Source organism: Cydia fagiglandana, chromosome 1 (genome assembly GCF_963556715.1).
Source record: "Cydia fagiglandana chromosome 1, ilCydFagi1.1, whole genome shotgun sequence".
NCBI classification, from domain to species: domain Eukaryota; kingdom Metazoa; phylum Arthropoda; class Insecta; order Lepidoptera; family Tortricidae; genus Cydia; species Cydia fagiglandana.
In genome coordinates, this window is record NC_085932.1 from 28,791,014 (window position 1) to 28,809,222 (window position 18,209).

General features: G+C 37.3%; 1 protein-coding gene and 1 long non-coding RNA gene across 2 annotated transcripts in view; both read right to left on the reverse strand.

Moving 5' to 3' along the window:
• LOC134669561 (uncharacterized) overlaps window positions 1-18,209 on the reverse strand; it is a 475,395-nt gene that overhangs the window by 116,663 nt on the left and 340,523 nt on the right. The gene's annotated exons all lie outside the window — the stretch shown is intronic.
• The window catches only part of LOC134668860 (calcium uptake protein 3, mitochondrial), a 111,519-nt gene that overhangs the window by 3,649 nt on the left and 89,661 nt on the right, over window positions 1-18,209 (reverse strand). Inside the window, exons 2-12 of the mRNA XM_063526338.1 lie at window positions 8,622-8,760; window positions 7,708-7,818; window positions 7,250-7,297; window positions 7,040-7,122; window positions 5,743-5,808; window positions 4,859-4,930; window positions 2,353-2,438; window positions 2,177-2,270; window positions 1,364-1,478; window positions 740-967; window positions 133-290 (exon numbers count right to left, since the gene is read on the reverse strand). Coding sequence (XP_063382408.1) covers window positions 133-290; window positions 740-967; window positions 1,364-1,478; window positions 2,177-2,270; window positions 2,353-2,438; window positions 4,859-4,930; window positions 5,743-5,808; window positions 7,040-7,122; window positions 7,250-7,297; window positions 7,708-7,818; window positions 8,622-8,760 — 1,200 coding nt within the window. The remainder of the gene's footprint in view (window positions 1-132; window positions 291-739; window positions 968-1,363; window positions 1,479-2,176; window positions 2,271-2,352; window positions 2,439-4,858; window positions 4,931-5,742; window positions 5,809-7,039; window positions 7,123-7,249; window positions 7,298-7,707; window positions 7,819-8,621; window positions 8,761-18,209) is intronic.

An 18,209-nucleotide genomic window follows, 5' to 3' on the forward strand; every position in this document is an offset into this window, starting at 1 on the left:
TGTACTTAAAAACACAAAGCGATTGGAAGGTTTACCGCTAAAGCAGGAAGACTATCCTTCATGGCGAGGAACAGTAGTTCAGCTGCCAGAAAATACCGACTAGCTAGAAAAAGATTCCGGATGATCTGTTACCTTGAATCCTCGGTGCAGACGGTCCTTCATAATGGCGATGAACTCCTTGTAGCTCAGCAGGCCGTCGCCATCGGCGTCAAAGATCGCGAACACGGTGGTCACGAGGTGCTCCGACTGCGAGATGCCCGTGCAGATCTTTACGGCGCGGTGGAACTCGTCTGTAACAGGATACTTATAGAGAATCTTACAAGTTATAGCTAACACCAAAGCTTCACAAAGTCAGTTACTATCTACTAGTTATTTGACGCATGGGTTAATACATTTACGCATCTCAACCATTGGGCGGTGGTTATCTCTCCTTTTTTTCCTCCCGTAACTTCCTCTGCTAGCCAGAGGGAGGGAAGGAGAATACCCACTAAGATCCCATGCAGCATCACCCTCTTTGCCGTAAGGGGAGCGTCATGGGATCGCTTGCGGTATTCTATCCGCAACGCCCCCTGATGTAGTATGTACCTACTAATTTCTTTCTACCACATTAATTCTTCTCAAACATTCTCTTCTTCAGAAGGTCTTAAACTCCGGGAAGGTTAAGCTCGTTCGAGCTTCATGCGATCCAAGAGGCGGTCAAAATAAAAATCATGCTCATCCGTGTTTGACATAACCTCACCTTTCGAAATAGGATGATCAGCCAGCGTATACATCCTCATAGCAATAGTGAAATCATCTAAATTGTTGAGGAACTGACAGAAGGTCTTAAACTCAGGGAAGGTGATGCCTCGCTCGAGCTTCATGCGGTCCAAGAGACGGTCTAAGTACATGTCGTATTCGTCTGTGTCGAGATAAGTGTAGCGGAGGAGGATCTTAGCGAAGTCCACTTCGGATATTGTCTCGTGACCTGAAAATTAAAGCGACATAAATATCAATTGCCATACATCAGGATTTTGCCTGTTATGTCAGAATTTTTGGTCCGTTGTCAGGATTGCGGGGAGACTTGGCGAGTGTCAGTGTTTTAGAAACCTCAATTAACACAACATAAAACAAAACAACGCAAAAAAGCTAATTCAACAATTATGACTAGATAGCTGATGATTCTTCTTCTTCTAAGTCGGTCCCTCACTGCTGAGGATCATGGCTCAGCTTGCAAATTTTTCCTATGGCAGCTCTCCACTTCTCCCTGTCGGTTGCTTTGTGAAAAGCGTTGCTTAGTGTGATGTCCATCTGGGCGGATATTTAGTCACACCATCTCGTTGGACTTGGTCCTCTAGGCCGTCTGCCGTCCACTGATGATTACCTTTAGCGAATTCTTGGAACTCGAGCTCCAGCACTTCCGTTTGCAAGTTCTCCATGAACTGCTTAAAGCCGTCGAACTTCAGGTCGCTCGTGCCCTTTTTGCCGAAGAAATGGACCTGCGGATCAATTGCTATGCTTATTCTCAAAAATTCTCGAAATTTTACTAAGGCACTAAATTTTAATTGGAGTCCATTACGACTTCTAAAGATAATTTTTAGATATCTGCAATGAAAATATAAGGCTCAATAATTACTTCCGCCGCAAAAGATGAAGTCGCCGCCGCTTCGAATCCGATCATTTCTTGGCCCACCCACTTACTCATTGCCACTCACCGGCACCTTAATTTAGGCAGCTGTGGAAGGTAATTTCCCTAGATAAAAGACACCACTGACTGGGGTTTAGATTTTAGTCAGACTTCTATAGTTATTCTAGTTTGTTGCCAATTGAGCATTCCTATAGACCTGCAGTAGCGTGTCGACGTTGTGCCGCCGCTGCAGCCCCTGCTCGTCGTTGACGTACGAGTCCTGCGGCTTGTCGGCGTCGCCGCCATCTTGGCTCCCCAACCCTCGTGTCACTGACCTGCAGGAGCGTGTCGACGTTGTGCCGCCGCTGCAGCCCCTGCTCGTCGTTGACGTACGAGTCCTGCGGCTTGTCGGCGTCGCCGCCATCTTGGCTCCCCAACCCTCGTGTCACTGACCTGCAATAGCGTGTCGACGTTGTGCCGCCGCTGCAGCCCCTGCTCGTCGTTTACGTACGAGTCCTGCGGCTTGTCGGCGTCGCCGCCATCTTGGCTCCCCAACCTCGTGTCACTGACCTGCAGGAGCGTGTCGACGTTGTGCCGCCGCTGCAGCCCCTGCTCGTCGTTGACGTACGAGTCCTGCGGCTTGTCGGCGTCGCCGCCATCTTGGCTCCCCAACCCTCGTGTCACTGACCTGCAGGAGCGTGTCGACGTTGTGCCGCCGCTGCAGCCCCTGCTCGTCGTTAACGTACGAGTCCTGCGGCTTGTCGGCGTCGCCGCCTTCTTGGCTCTCCAACCCGCGCTTGCCGCGCCATGCGAAGCTGAAGATTTTCTCCATCTATAAAAAATTGTAAGTTAGAAAAGTCAGGTATAAACAAGTACCTAAAGTAAGGACGCTAAGCATGTTGAATTTGGTACATTGACCAGCCTGTTCCTATCTCTATAATACATATATTTCGTTAGTACGGGACGCTCGCACAGTGGCATCGACCGCCGGCGGCATCATCGGCGGGACAGCAATATAGTTATGGCGCGTGCGATAGAGATAGGAAATGGCGAGTCATTGCGCGAAATTCTTTGTGCTTATAGCGTCCTCACTTGAATGAACAAGTGACATGAAGGTGTCATGATATTCACACTCTCGACAGCACAAGAACGATATCACAACACAAACATTGAATTTATACTAAAACATTTCTCTTTATGAATATGTTAATAACTTAACTGTTTTCTAAATGAGAACATTTAACTCACATTTATAGACGGGTCTATCGCGAATTTATTTTATTACCTTTATTAGAGAATTTATATGAGACATTTTTATGAGACATTAAGGTAATAATTAAAATAGCTTATTTAATTTTGTTTAGTACTAGTAGGTAGGTAAGTGTGATAATGTTGAGGGAAAATTGCAATTCGAATTATAAAGTCAAGTAAGATAAAGTAATTAAGACAAACGACATAAAATTAGTTAAAACAAGGAGATATACTTAAGGCAGTGCGATTTATTAATGAAACAATTAATATATAATAAGACATTAGTAAGTAGTATGTATGTATAAACTCTTTATTGTACAAAACACAAATACATTAGTAGTTGTACATTAATATTCATTATATTGTATAAACATGCACATATTTAAATTAAAGTCTTACAATAAGGGGTAAGTAAACCAGTTTTATTAAATATAACATAAACTACATAATATGTAGTAGAACACGTAACTCCATGCAATCCGCAAGATTCGTACAAATACAGGTAGCACTGGAAAGTATTCGTCCGTAAACAACCAAATTACCTAAGTAGGTAGGTAAGGGGTCATCCATTAATTACATCACACGTTCAGGGGGAGGGAGGGGGTCAAGAAAATGTGACATATTGTGACATGGGGGAGGGGGGAGACACAAACTTTGTGACGTCACTTTAACTAGTTTAACTTCATCAATAACCGAAAATTATTTTATTCGCTGTACATTTAAATAACAAGTTTTTAAAACGATAATCGTTTTTATTCGTTTAATTTTCTTTCCTAAGCAGTTTTGGGTTATAAAATTACTAATATTTATATCGTCTAAAATATTTTGATAAAATATTTTAATACTTAGGTACTTACTTAATTCGATTTGGCGATTTCGTAGAAAAAATGTGACGTCACACTACCCGGGGAGGGGTTTGCCAAATGTGACCAAGTGTGACAAGGAGGGGGGGAGGGGTCAAAAAACCTAGAAATTCGTGTGACGTAATTAATGGATGACCCCTAAGTAGAAATTTCATTACCTAAGTTATAGGTTAATTCATATTCTATATACATACATATGTTACTTGCCCAATTTCATTTCAGTTGTAAACCAACGAATAAATAATAAATTCAACTAGGAGTACTTAACGTTCAAATTCAAACCTCATCGAGAAAACGTGGAGGGGACAGACGTTCCCATCAGGCTATTAGACCTAGACACTAGAAGAGCCTAGTTTTAATCACAAGGAGGAATACATAATGACAATATTTTGACCATACAAGATTACTGTGAAATTTTTCTGCTTGGACATACACTGACAGACGTAAAGTAGGTACCGACCTACTAACCACAAAAAGAAGATTCATTGTTGAAATTAGTTAAAATCTACTTTTGAAGGGGAATATGAAACGACCCTGTTTGTATGAAAATAATCGTACAAAGCCACCGTATTTATTGTTCTTGAATGTGTGTCAGTACCTATGTATTATAGTTTAGCTAGGTGAACGGACTCATTTAAATATTAAATTAAATATTACTTTTAAGACATTCTTACACAGATTGACTAAATCCCACAGTAAGCTCAAGAAGGCTAGTGTTGTGGGTCTTTTAAAATTCACGACAAAAAATATAATGCCATCGAAATCTAATTTTAAATAATTAATTTCAAATATAAGGCTGTGTTTCCACCAGACTGTGTGAGAGGAAGCGTAGCGATGTATGTGTTTGTTAAGAACCAATAGAATCACTTAATTTAGGTACATATTCTCAGCTCAGCGCAACATTAGTCGGTAATTTTCTATTGGGAGACAATAAACACATCCCTCGCTACGCATCCTGGTACATCTCTGGTGGAAACGCAGCCTAAATCTTATCTTTTTGTGATTAGTTTTGTTTTTAATTTCACATTGACTTGACACACAAATCATAAGCCAACGCACAAACTACAGAATTTGAGAGAAACCAAAGAAATGACGTCACAAGAAACCAATCGATGTTGCTATTGCAATTTGCACTTACTGTCGAAGGCTTTGCGGTCGTTTTTTCCTCCACTTTGTTCTTGAGCGCACTGGACGACACTAACGTAAGCAGCTAACATAGTTATACATAAAAATACATATTAATAAACATATATACAAAGCAATTTATTATGCTTCGATTAAAAAAACAATTTTGTCACAATTTAGAATTTTAAATAAAATGGGTTATTTTTTGGTATTCTGTGCCGCTCTTCGACTGGGTTATTCACAATAAACGCAAATTATGCCAATTGTTAAACATTACCTACATACAGAAGAATTTAGATGTTACTAAGCTCCATATTTACACTTAGTACTTATACTACAAGTTATGCCAAAACATTTTGTGAATTTTCTACGAATAATCTTACGTACTTACCTATATTAAGTCAAAATATTTATTTTATGAATATATTATATTTTATTTTATTCATTTTCTAACACAAAACATGTAGTTGTTTAGCACTTTAATCGTAGGTACGATTTTAATAAAGGCACAAATGACGAAATATTGAATTCAGAACTAATTAGGGTTGCGTAAATTATTTGATTTTGTAGCACTAATATATATACTCGTATTCCAAGATATAACCACTCACTGTATATCCTGAATACAGCTTTTTGTATTTTACAGTACCTACGTATTTTTTCTATCGAGCGCAAGTCAAAAACTCAAGAATCACTGAAGTCCTTAGAGAAAGACCTGAAGAATCTCAAGATTGCTAATTAAATTAATGGCAGCCGTATTGTGGTCCAAAAAAGCGCAACGACTTTTAAATTATTTTTTCCAACCACCCCCGGCATCAGTGGATTTCAAACCTTATCACCCTACAATTAAAGTGCTAAACCGAGCGGCACAGCCCCAGAAGCATCCACAACACTCACAGCCTCCTTGCTCTTGGGGTCCAAGTTCTTTCGCTCCCTGAACGACCCCCCCAGCAACCTCTGGATCTAATATTTAGCAACAGAACATGCTAAGAAATAAATAAATATAATAACCATAATAAGTTTAACTATAATATAATATAGGTAGGTACATAAACTACTTATAAGAATATCAATTGAATTTATAATTTGTTGAAAATGTGATTATAATTTCAAGTAAAGTTGAGGGGTGTTGTAAAAATAGTCAATGATAATAGATGGTAATTATTTTAAATAGATAGACGGTTTAGATTTAGTAACAGGGACCCGTTGCGCGTTGTTACCTCTTACTTATAGAGCCATGAAAAAAATCTCTTAATAAGCGATTTAGATTTTGTCAGTTGTGAGATTTCCCAAATAAAACATTAGAAACATAGTTTTGTGAAAATTAATAAATGAAAATATACAAAATACAATTCCTTCTTTATATTAAATCTATAATCAAACCACTATTACATTTTGTAACTGTAGAAAATCTCACACACCGGAAAAAAGAAAACGCGATCTCCCAAAAGTTTCCATAACCCGGGATTTAGAATATTAATTTCTTATACCGTTCCCAAGTTAGAGATACATATAGATATAAATAAGTGTACACCTACATCTATTATTACTATATTTTATTGAAAGCCAGGTGGATAAAAAGGATAAAAGTGATAAAACCAAAAATATACTGTGCAAAAGGGTTCAACCTGTAAACCTACTTATTTCACAAAGGTAAACCAAGTGTTAAGGGAAAATCAGTCAACGTATAATAAAATGACTCTATAGGTACCTATATTATACAGAGACTGGCTTTACCCAATTGAAATATAGTTTTTATCATAAATATTTCAATTCACATGCATCTAAGAAAACACTAAAGACTTGCACATCGCCTTAACAATTGGTCCACAAACTGTGCAAATGTGCATATTATGGGTGCAACTACGAGGTCTGCATTCTGCAATACATTCAACTGTATAGCCCCTGCATGCCTGCCACGATGCGTGGTCATCTTCAATTGTCCCAGGATTTTGATCACTCATAAATAAGTTATTAAGTTGTATATAATTCCATAAATGGATTTAACAAAAAAATTAAACAAAATATAGTAACACATCCAAATTGTTAGTAGAAAAAGACGCGAAATTAAAATTTTCTATACGAAGTCAATTCTACGCGCCTTTTTTTGCCGGCTTGTTCTACTGACAAGGTCGCTGCGCCAGAGTATATAATAGTGTAGTAATATTACTAAAGTTCAGAGAAAGATACTCACGACTAGAAACTCATTCTTATCTACTCTTTGGTTGCCGTCCGTGTCAAACATGTTGAAGGCTATTTGAAACCCGGAGGCCGGCTCTGGAAAATACAGTAAGTATACATATTAATACTTACCTAAATAATTTATATTAATTATACGTAGTACATGTACATTATACACAAGTATGAATAGACACTAATAAATGCAATCAAAAAATAAACTTACTTGTTAATATAGATAGAAGAAACAGGTACTCTGTGTATGAAATAATCCCTGAAAAATAAAATATCATCAAAATGAATCACAAACAGATTACTTAATACATAATTGATTTCGTAATCATTTTTAGACAATATTATCTTTGGCCATATGGTACTGGTCGTGTCTTGATATGGCGGAGAATCAAAAATAACCTTAGGGAAGCTGGAGATAATTTGCCTTTCATCAAACAGTCATACCCGCAAGATAGGGAAAGCTGGAAGATACTCCACCGACAAGAGAATAACTCTTAAGTTAAAAATGTTTTTTCATGGCCCGTTAAATCAAAGTAACATCTTGCACATTGTTTTGTTTTGCGTTCTTGCAAAATTCATTAATCTTATTGCAAAGACCTAGGATCCATCGAACTAATAGTGCTTAGAGATAAACATTATCAATACATAAAATCCATTTAATGTGCGTACCCCGGTCCCGTAAGCTACGGAACATTTGTGGGGAGCCCTTCTTCAGGGCGGGCGTGCTGTCCCTCAGCTGTTCGATCTCCTTCGTCGTCAAAACCCGTCGTTTCAGTCGCGCTGCAAAACAAACATTAGGTACTTTTATTATAGGTTATTGAAATGCTTCAATGGAGGCCTAAAGCGGCGGACACCCGAGGGAGCGGTAGACCACTGCAGCGCTGGGTGGACGACATCCGACGACACAGAGGCCGGGACTGGATGAATCGGGCACAAGATCGACAGGAGTGGAAGAAGAGGGAAGAGGCCTACATCCAAGATTGGATCACCAAAAGGCCACCATGATGATGATGATGATGATGATGCGATATAATAAAAAAAAACTGCCAACCGACACAAGCGGGTGTAAGAACCAGGACTGCATGGAGAGCAATTGCATATGGTCATCATCGAACATGAACGACTAGAAAAAAGATTTACAAAGTACAGGCAAAGAAGCTCTCTGGTGTCGTTAGTTGAGAACTGAGGTAACTAGGATGAGGTAGGTGGTAGGCTACGGGCTACGGCAAGGCGGAACAAAAACATGGAATTACTCTCCGTAGGTATCCAATTACATACATGTGCTTTTGACTGATATTAATTCTCCTGGGAAAATAGAAGCTCTGAGGCGTCTGAACAGTCTGTATGGAGTGTATGGTCGTCTGTCTTGCTCGGTTGTCGGACGTGAAATTATGTGATTTTGTCCACTTGTTATCATGTCTAATTTTGAATTTAAATGTCCGTAGTTCCAAATTATGTATGTCAGTCAGCCAGTCAGTCAGTCGATCTATGTCAGGTCGCCACGGCGGGCGGAAGCCACGACAGCGTCCTTCCAAAAAGGAAGTCTTGATTACGCCGGGACTTACAGGCATGAGAGTACTTACGTCTAGGTTCCTGCTCTACCACGGACTCGAGGAAGTCCTGAGGTGTCATGTACAGCTGGCCATTGTACTCGACTGACGCGAACTTGATGAAGCGCCGCTCTCGAGACGTTAGCTTCACCGATTTCGCCAGCTCGTCGGGCTGTGAAAGAAGAATGAATTTGAGTTTCAGCATTTTTAATTATTATTATTACGAGTATGTACAGTTAAGGTTAAGGAAATATATTTTCGCTTTTTCTTATTCCATAATGGATCTATGGAATGTATTAGTACATTCCGCCAAGGAGGTTTACGAGGTAAAGTCAGTAGCGAAACGACTGTGTCACGTGGCTTTTTTTGCTTACATTATTTTAGGATCCATACTGAATAAATTACATGTACATTCTGTAACATTAATTTTTTTTATGATACCTACTCTCTTCAACGATCATCATTAAAATACATAAGTTAATTAGGTACATATTTAATTTAAGAATCGTTATTATTGGTTTTGTCACACTAATAATTCAAACGCTTGTCGTAACAGGGGAGAAAGATATATTTATTTCACCAGCGCATTCTCAACAAGGCACATTTGTATCTCGCCCAAAAAACAAATTTGACCCCTACACCTTTAAGCCTTCCCGAGATTTATAACTCCTTTTAGGGGTGGCACTCGCCGGTAATTTATCGGCATATTTGTGACAAAACGGCTATTAAGTAGAGGACAATGCGGTCCTACTGCCATTTTATTACACAACCCTGATTTACGAGGGTGATAAAAGACGTATTTCTTTTAATTTTAAAGTTAGGGCTGCTCTTTGAGCTGCCGCCGGCAACCCTGTTTTGGCTTTTATTGACTTGAAGTGTTTGCGTTGGACTGTTGTATTGGAATTGGCAATGTTAATCTTGTTTGATAATTGGATTTTACGGTTTGCTTTCTAGTTATATCTAGGTAAGTGTTAATACTCGTAATCTGTTTAGATGAGCATACGAGTATATGTAAAGAAACAATATGATTCCAATTTTTTTTGTAGAGGTACCTATCTAGGAGTCAAACGAGTAGGTACCTTCTATTGCCATTTGTTAAGAGGACTCATGAGATATGCTTGAGGAAAGGAAAGATGTCGATTTAAGATGTTCTTAAATTACCTTTTAGTTAGAGATAGTTCATAGATAATATAAATTCAACACACATTAATATTTATGGATGAATTTTACGTTTTCTTACCTAATATTTAATTGTAATTCAGATGTTGCTCTGATTCTTTTCGTATAAAACCAAAATATATTAGATTTTTCTAATATATTTTGGTTTCCTAACAAGTACCTAACTATCAATTTATTTATTTAGGTATGTAAAGTTCTATTCAGTCAATAAGGCCCACATTACAAACAGTAGGTAGGTAAACACACAATACACTGAGTGTGTCAAATTGCCGCAGCTAGTGACAGACGGACAGATGACCCGGACTTGTTCACTTTAGTAACGCGACACCGCAAAGCGTGACCGGCGCGCGAATGGTTCCGTCAGTTCCGTGTTGAAAATAAACGGTGCCTACGGAAGAAAGTGCCAAACCAAACTGTTCTTCGATAGACTATGGGCCGATAAACCCGACTGCAAATTGTATGGGAATTGGGAACATGCCGATTGCACGACAACTGCGACGTTGGCGTGCAGTTCCCATACTAGTTGCAGTCGGGTTGCAGTCCGTCTGTATCGGCCCGACGCCGCCATACAATAGAAGTTACACTCTCATTTTAAAACGACTTTCTGCAGTTACATAAAAACAACTAATAAGTAAAAAAAACTTCTACTTTTTCCTAATCACAACACGATACCGAACATGCCCTTAACGGATCCCCACTGTTATGTATACCCTGTATTCGCTAGGTGCAAGACTGGTGCCGCCCACAATTTGTCGGCTTTTCTACGTTAAACCTTAGTCTTAGTCCTTTATTGAGTATTTTCCAATAATTATGTATTATCAATATACCTAACTGGTTAGGGAACCCCATAACTCCAAATAGTGCAGCGCCACAGGAGACCGACGGAAGCTCGTGAAAACTAGGTGTTCTATTTCAGTTTCGTTGTTTGGTCTACCAATGGACTTAATGACTCGTTGCATAACTCTTCTAACAGCTGGTGAAAGCTGGACGTCGCGAAGTCTGTAGGACTATGATGATTCTATTAGGCCTCGTCATCGCTACTGGCACATCATCGAATGTAATAGAGCTATAGGGTGTAGTGCTCGCTTACATTTAGGCTCGACGTTGCAAAAAGAAATGTAATATAAGCTAATATAGAACGCACGGTAATTAGGATTCATCCTGACCGGTTTTTAAAAACCTCGCTTTAAAATTTCCTGCAAACAGAAGCAGAGGTATTTTTATGTGAAATCATGACCTGTCGATGAAAACATTTAACTAACGAATTAATTTTACGTTTATTGGTAAAAGGAAATAACAGACGACATTTTTAACGCAGTTCTATGGTGTTGTAAATCAGACATACCAAAGATGCAAATGCAAATCAAGCGGATACATTTCTCAATAAAAACCAATAAGAAATATTTTATAAATCAGCTTGAATCTGTGGAATGCTACGTAAAATAATAATTGAAAAAATACTTAATTAAACCTCGAATGATATACAACAGGAGTCTCCGAAGTACCTACTGATGTGCCAACGGAAAGGTTCCAAACTTGCGGAATTTCCACGTTGAAAAATTTCATAATCTCATATTTTTGTACCTATGTTAAAATGTTCCGTTTCCAAAATGAAAGTTTCCTTATTTTCCTATGAAATCATTCTGAAATTTCCGAGAACATTTCCAACTTTTTTGAAACTTACTTTTAGCCCGCGAGAGGAAGCGGTTGTCACGAAGGCCTGCCGTGGCCCTCGTCGGGTCCAATTGGACTCTGATTTACAAAGTGAACTCAAGCTGCAACAGGGTTGGACGACTTTAGAGAAGTATTATTTTGATATTTTTTTGCATTGTGGTACGTAATAAACAATTTTTATATTTTATTTATTATTTTCACGCGCTAAAGAACAGTGTATTTGTAAATATGACACCAAAACTCGCGTTTTGTACACATATTTAATGATATGGACGAGTTTACCGCGATATTTCAAGCCATCTTGTCAAAGGAGATAGTTTCAATATTCTAAGCAATTTTCACCAACAATGGAAAACTACAATTTCGGAGAAACTTTCCGAGAATATCCAGTTCTCTGGAATAAAAACCATATTAATTACCTGAACAGAGGTGTGCAGCAACTTATCCGCATTCACGTGCTAAATATAATTAATAGTCAGCTCGAGCATCACATCTCTTGTGCAGACCTTAACCACCAGTGGCCTATTTTATAAAGCTACAAGTTACAATTTACAAGCGGAAGTCTCGTTCTAACACATAGGGTTAGAAAGAGACTTCCGCTTGTAAATTGTAACTTGTAGCTTTATAAAATAGGCCACAGTTGTCCCTATTTCGTGGGAAATTGGCGTATCAAGAAAAAAAAGGTATATTGTATTCAACTTTTGTTTGAAATTTTAATCATCTTTTCCCTTTTGTACATTCATTTATCATAAAATTCTTACATTTTTTAGGAAAGACGTCTACGCCGAGAACGGGCCAAGACCCGATCTCCTCCGCCACCCCGTATTCCCCCCCCATCAAGATATAGCTGTTGAAAATGTACAAAATCTCCCAGAACGAGACATACCGAACCCTATCCCCCCCCCCCAAATAGTACTTGCCGATGTCGAGCTGCCTCAAGCTATTAATATAGAAATTGTGGCTGAGGATCCTGAACCATTTAATACCCCACTCAACGAGGAGATGGCTGAGGTAATATATTTCATATTCTAATATTAAGATAACTTATTAAAATTTTATAAGTAATTGTAATATATTTAATTCTCTTTTAGATCGACGCTCTGCTTCTGGAACTAGAGAATGATCACAATTATGCAATGGCACCAATCGAGGTAAAATGTTATGATGATTAAATCCCTTTAACTTCTTTCTTTTTTCCTATTTTACATGTACATGATTATGTTTTTATTTTTAGGAGCCAGAACGTGAACATTAAATATCAAAATTCTTTACCCAAGGTAATAACAATTTTTTTTATAATAATTTTGTACTAGAAACTCCATTACAATAGCAGCATATCATTTGCTTATTGAAGTTTCTATATTTTATATTATTAAATAACTTGATTGCCCTAAAAAAAACATATTTATTACCTGCACAGAGGTGTGCAGCAACTTATCCGCATTCACGTGCTGAACATAATTAATATTCAGCTCGAGCAACACATCTCTTATGCAGACCTTAACCACCAGTTGTCCCTATTTCGTAGGAAATTGGCCTATCAAGAAACAAAAATGTATATTGTATTCAACTTTTGTTTGAAATTTTAATCATCTTTTCCCTTTTGTACATTCATTAATGATAAAATTCTTAATTTTTTTAGGAAAGACGTCTACGCCGAGAACGGGCCGAGCCCCGATCTCCTTCGCCACCCCGTATTCCTCCCCATCAAGATATAGCTGCTGAAAATTTACGAAATCTCCCAGAACGAGACATACCAAACCCTATCCCCCCCCCCCCCCAAATAGTACTTGTCGATGTCGAGCTGCCTCAAGCTATTAATATAGAAATTGTGGCCGAGGATCCTGAACCATTTAATATCCCACTCAACGAGGAGATGGCTGAGGTAATATATTTCATATTCTAATATTAAGATAACTTTTTAAAATTTTATAAGTAACTCTAGTATATTTAATTCTCTTTTAGATCGACGCCCTGCTGCTGGAACTAGAGAATGATCACAATTATGCAATGGCACCAATCGAGGTAAAATGTTATGATGATTAAATCCCTTTAACTTCTTTCTTTTTTCCTATTTTACATGTACATGATTATGTTTTTATTTTTAGGAGCCAGAACGTGAACATTAAATGTCAAAATTCTTTACGCAAGGTAATAACAATAATTTTTATAATAATTTTGTTCTAGAAAATCCATTACAATAGCAGCATATCATTTGCTTATTGAAGTTTCTATATTTCATATTATTAAATAACTTGATTGCCCTAAAAAAAACATATTTATTACCTGCACAGAGGTGTGCAGCAACTTATCCGCATTCACGTGCTGAACATAATTAATAGTCAGTTCGAGCAACACATCTCTTATGCAGACCTTAACCACCAATTGTCCCTATTTCGTAGGAAATTGGCCTATCAAGAAACAAAAATGTATATTGTATTCAACTTTTGTTTGAAATTTTAATCATCTTTTCCCTTTTGTACATTCATTAATGATAAAATTCTTAATTTTTTTAGGAAAGACGTCTACGCCGAGAACAGGCCGAGGCCCGATCTCCTCCGCCACCCCGTATTCCCCCCCCCCCATCAAGATATAGCTGCTGAAAATGTACAAAATCTCCCAGAACGAGACATACCAAACCCTATCCCCCCCCCCCCCCAAATAGTACTTGCCGATGTCGAGCTGCCTCAAGCTATTAATATAGAAATTGTGGCTGAGGATCCTGAACCATTTAATATCCCACTCAACGAGGAGATGGCTGAGGTAATATATTTCATATTATTAAACTAAGATAACTTATTAAAATTTTATAAGTAACTCTAATATATTTAATTCTCTTTTAGATCGACGCCCTGCTTCTGGAACTAGAGAATGATCACAATTATGCAATGGCACCAATTGAGGTAAAATGTTATGATAATTAAATCCCTTTAACTTCTTTCTTTTTTCCTATTTTACATGTACATGATTGTTTTTATTTTTAGAAGGCAGAACGTGAACATTAAATGTCAAAATGTTCTTTACCCAAGGTAATAACAAAAAAAAATTATAATAATTTTGTACTAAAAATCCATTACAATAGCAGCATATCATTTGCTTATTGAAGTTTCTATATTATTATTAAATAACTTGATTGCCCTATAAAAACATATTAATTACCTGAACAGAGGTGTGCAGCAACTTATCCGCATTCACGTGCTGAACATAATTAATATTCAGCTCGAGCAACACATCTCTTATGCAGACCTTAACCACCAGTTGTCCGTATTTCGTAGGAAATTGGCCTATCAAGAAACAAAAAGGTATATTGTATTCAACTTTTGTTTGAAATTTTAATCATCTTTTCCCTTTTGTACATTCATTAATGATAAAATTCTTAATTTTTTTAGGAAAGACGTCTACGCCGAGAACGGGCCGAGCCCCGATCTCCTTCGCCACCCCGTATTCCTCCCCATCAAGATATAGCTGCTGAAAATTTACGAAATCTCCCAGAACGAGACATACCAAACCCTATCCCCCCCCCCCCCAAATAGTACTTGTCGATGTCGAGCTGCCTCAAGCTATTAATATAGAAATTGTGGCCGAGGATCCTGAACCATTTAATATCCCACTCAACGAGGAGATGGCTGAGGTAATATATTTCATATTCTAATATTAAGATAACTTTTTAAAATTTTATAAGTAACTCTAGTATATTTAATTCTCTTTTAGATCGACGCCCTGCTGCTGGAACTAGAGAATGATCACAATTATGCAATGGCACCAATCGAGGTAAAATGTTATGATGATTAAATCCCTTTAACTTCTTTCTTTTTTCCTATTTTACATGTACATGATTATGTTTTTATTTTTAGGAGCCAGAACGTGAACATTAAATGTCAAAATTCTTTACGCAAGGTAATAACAATAATTTTTATAATAATTTTGTTCTAGAAAATCCATTACAATAGCAGCATATCATTTGCTTATTGAAGTTTCTATATTTCATATTATTAAATAACTTGATTGCCCTAAAAAACATATTTATTACCTGCACAGAGGTGTGCAGCAACTTATCCGCATTCACGTGCTGAACATAATTAATAGTCAGTTCGAGCAACACATCTCTTATGCAGACCTTAACCACCAATTGTCCCTATTTCGTAGGAAATTGGCCTATCAAGAATAAAAAGGTATATTGTATTCAACATTTGTTTGAAATTTTAATCATCTTTTCCCTTTTGTACATTCCTTAATGATAAAATTCTTAAATTATTTAGGAAAGAAGACGTCTACGCCGAGAACAGGCCGAGGCCCGATCTCCTCCGCCACCCCGTATTCCCCCCCCCATCAAGATATAGCTGCTGAAAATGTACAAAATCTCCCAGAACGAGACATACCAAACCCTATCCCCCCCCCCCCAAATAGTACTTGCCGATGTCGAGCTGCCTCAAGCTATTAATATAGAAATTGTGGCTGAGGATCCTGAACCATTTAATATCCCACTCAACGAGGAGATGGCTGAGGTAATATATTTCATATTATTAAACTAAGATAACTTATTAAAATTTTATAAGTAACTCTAATATATTTAATTCTCTTTTAGATCGACGCCCTGCTTCTGGAACTAGAGAATGATCACAATTATGTAATGGCACCAATTGAGGTAAAATGTTATGATAATTAAATCCCTTTAACTTCTTTCTTTTTTCCTATTTTACATGTACATGATTGTTTTTATTTTTAGAAGGCAGAACGTGAACATTAAATGTCAAAATGTTCTTTACCCAAGGTAATAACAAAAAAAAATTATAATAATTTTGTACTAAAAATCCATTACAATAGCAGCATATCATTTGCTTATTGAAGTTTCTATATTTTATATTATTAAATAACTTGATTGCCCTATAAAAACATATTTATTACCTGCACAGAGGTGTGCAGCAACTTATCCGCATTCACGTGCTGAACATAATTAATATTCAGCTCGAGCAACACATCTCTTATGCAGACCTTAACCACCAGTTGTCCCTATTTCGTAGGAAATTGGCCTATCAAGAAACAAAAAGGTATATTGTATTCAACTTTTGTTTGAAATTTTAATCATCTTTTCCCTTTTGTACATTCATTAATGATAAAATTCTTAATTTTTTTAGGAAAGACGTCTACGCCGGCAACAGGCCGAGGCCCGATCTCCTTCGCCACCCCGTATTCCCCCCCATCAAGATATAGCTGCTGAAAATTTACGAAATCTCCCAGAACGAGACATATCAAACCTTATCACCCCCCAAATAGTACTTGCCGATGTCGAGCTGCCTCAAGCTATTAATATAGAAAGTGTGGCCGAGGATCCTGAACCATTTAATATCCCACTCAACGAGGAGATGGCTGAGGTAATATATTTCATATTCTAATATTAAGATAACTTTTTAAAATTTTATAAGTAACTCTAGTATATTTAATTCTCTTTTAGATCGACGCCCTGCTGCTGGAACTAGAGAATGATCACAATTATGCAATGGCATCAATCGAGATAAAATGTTAATGATGATTAAATCTCTTTAACTTCGTTTTACATGTACATGATTATGTTTTTATTGTTAGGACCCAGAACGTGAACATTAAATGTCAAAATTCTCTACCCAAGGTAATAACAATTTTTTTTATAATAATTTTGTACTAGAAAATCCATTATAATAAGACAAATAAACGCGCCTAAGAAAGGTATACATTTCAGCCAGGGGCAGTTTCACTATAGGATTCCGGCTAGACCCTTTTTTGTACTATTCAACTGTCAAATAACTAATGCCATAGCAGTCGAGCAACTTTATTCTCTCCATTCAATTGAAATATTCGCAATATTATAAAATTGGTTAAGACATCAAGTCATTAATTGATTCATAAGCATTTTCTCAATAATATTACCCGTTATCATAAAGATTTACAGTGTAAGTAAGTTTTAATTACTTTATTACCACTATACTGTAGGCCTCTCAAATAACCATACTGGATCTAACGTTTACAGGTCTAAGAGCCCTTTTACACTGAACGGACATGACGTCGGGAGAAATAATACCGATGTATTGTTGTCTAGTATCTTTATAATTTTTCATTAATTAAACTACGAGTAAGTATATTGCTTAAAGAAAGAAAGCGTTAGTATTGGAACTACGAACTTAATAATTCCATAATTAAAAATCCTTTACGGTTTGAATTACCTCATCCGAATGGGACACAGCAGCGTAATACAGGCACGATACGCGGACAATTGTCCTACTTAATAAAAGTAAGAAACAAATCAGTAGGTGGTTATCGCAAACCACAAGAGGCATAAAGACCAGCGAAATTGGTCGCGGTCGCGGTTATAGGCCACAATAAATATCGTGTAGGTAAGGAATAGCGAGCGTGTAAATACGTAATTACGTATGCCGATACGAGCTTATAAACGCAGAAAGCCAGTCTGAATGCTCTCTTAACTCTTACTGGTTAAACGCATAACTTATATTTTATCGTCCAGTCACTGTGTTTATACACCTGTATGAGCATAAAAAACGTTAATTAAAAACTATAATCAGTCGCACGATTTCTCGGAAACTGTATGAAGCTGGTTTTTGAATGATTTACTACTCGGATGATGCATTTTCATATATCGTCACTGTTTTATAGTCGTTAAGAAATATAATTTTTACGAGGTATTTTTATAAATCAAGTATATTGGGTTTCAGCTAATTAAGTGCTACATATATTATTCGTTTATATTAATTTTAGTATTGCGTACTTACATCTTGA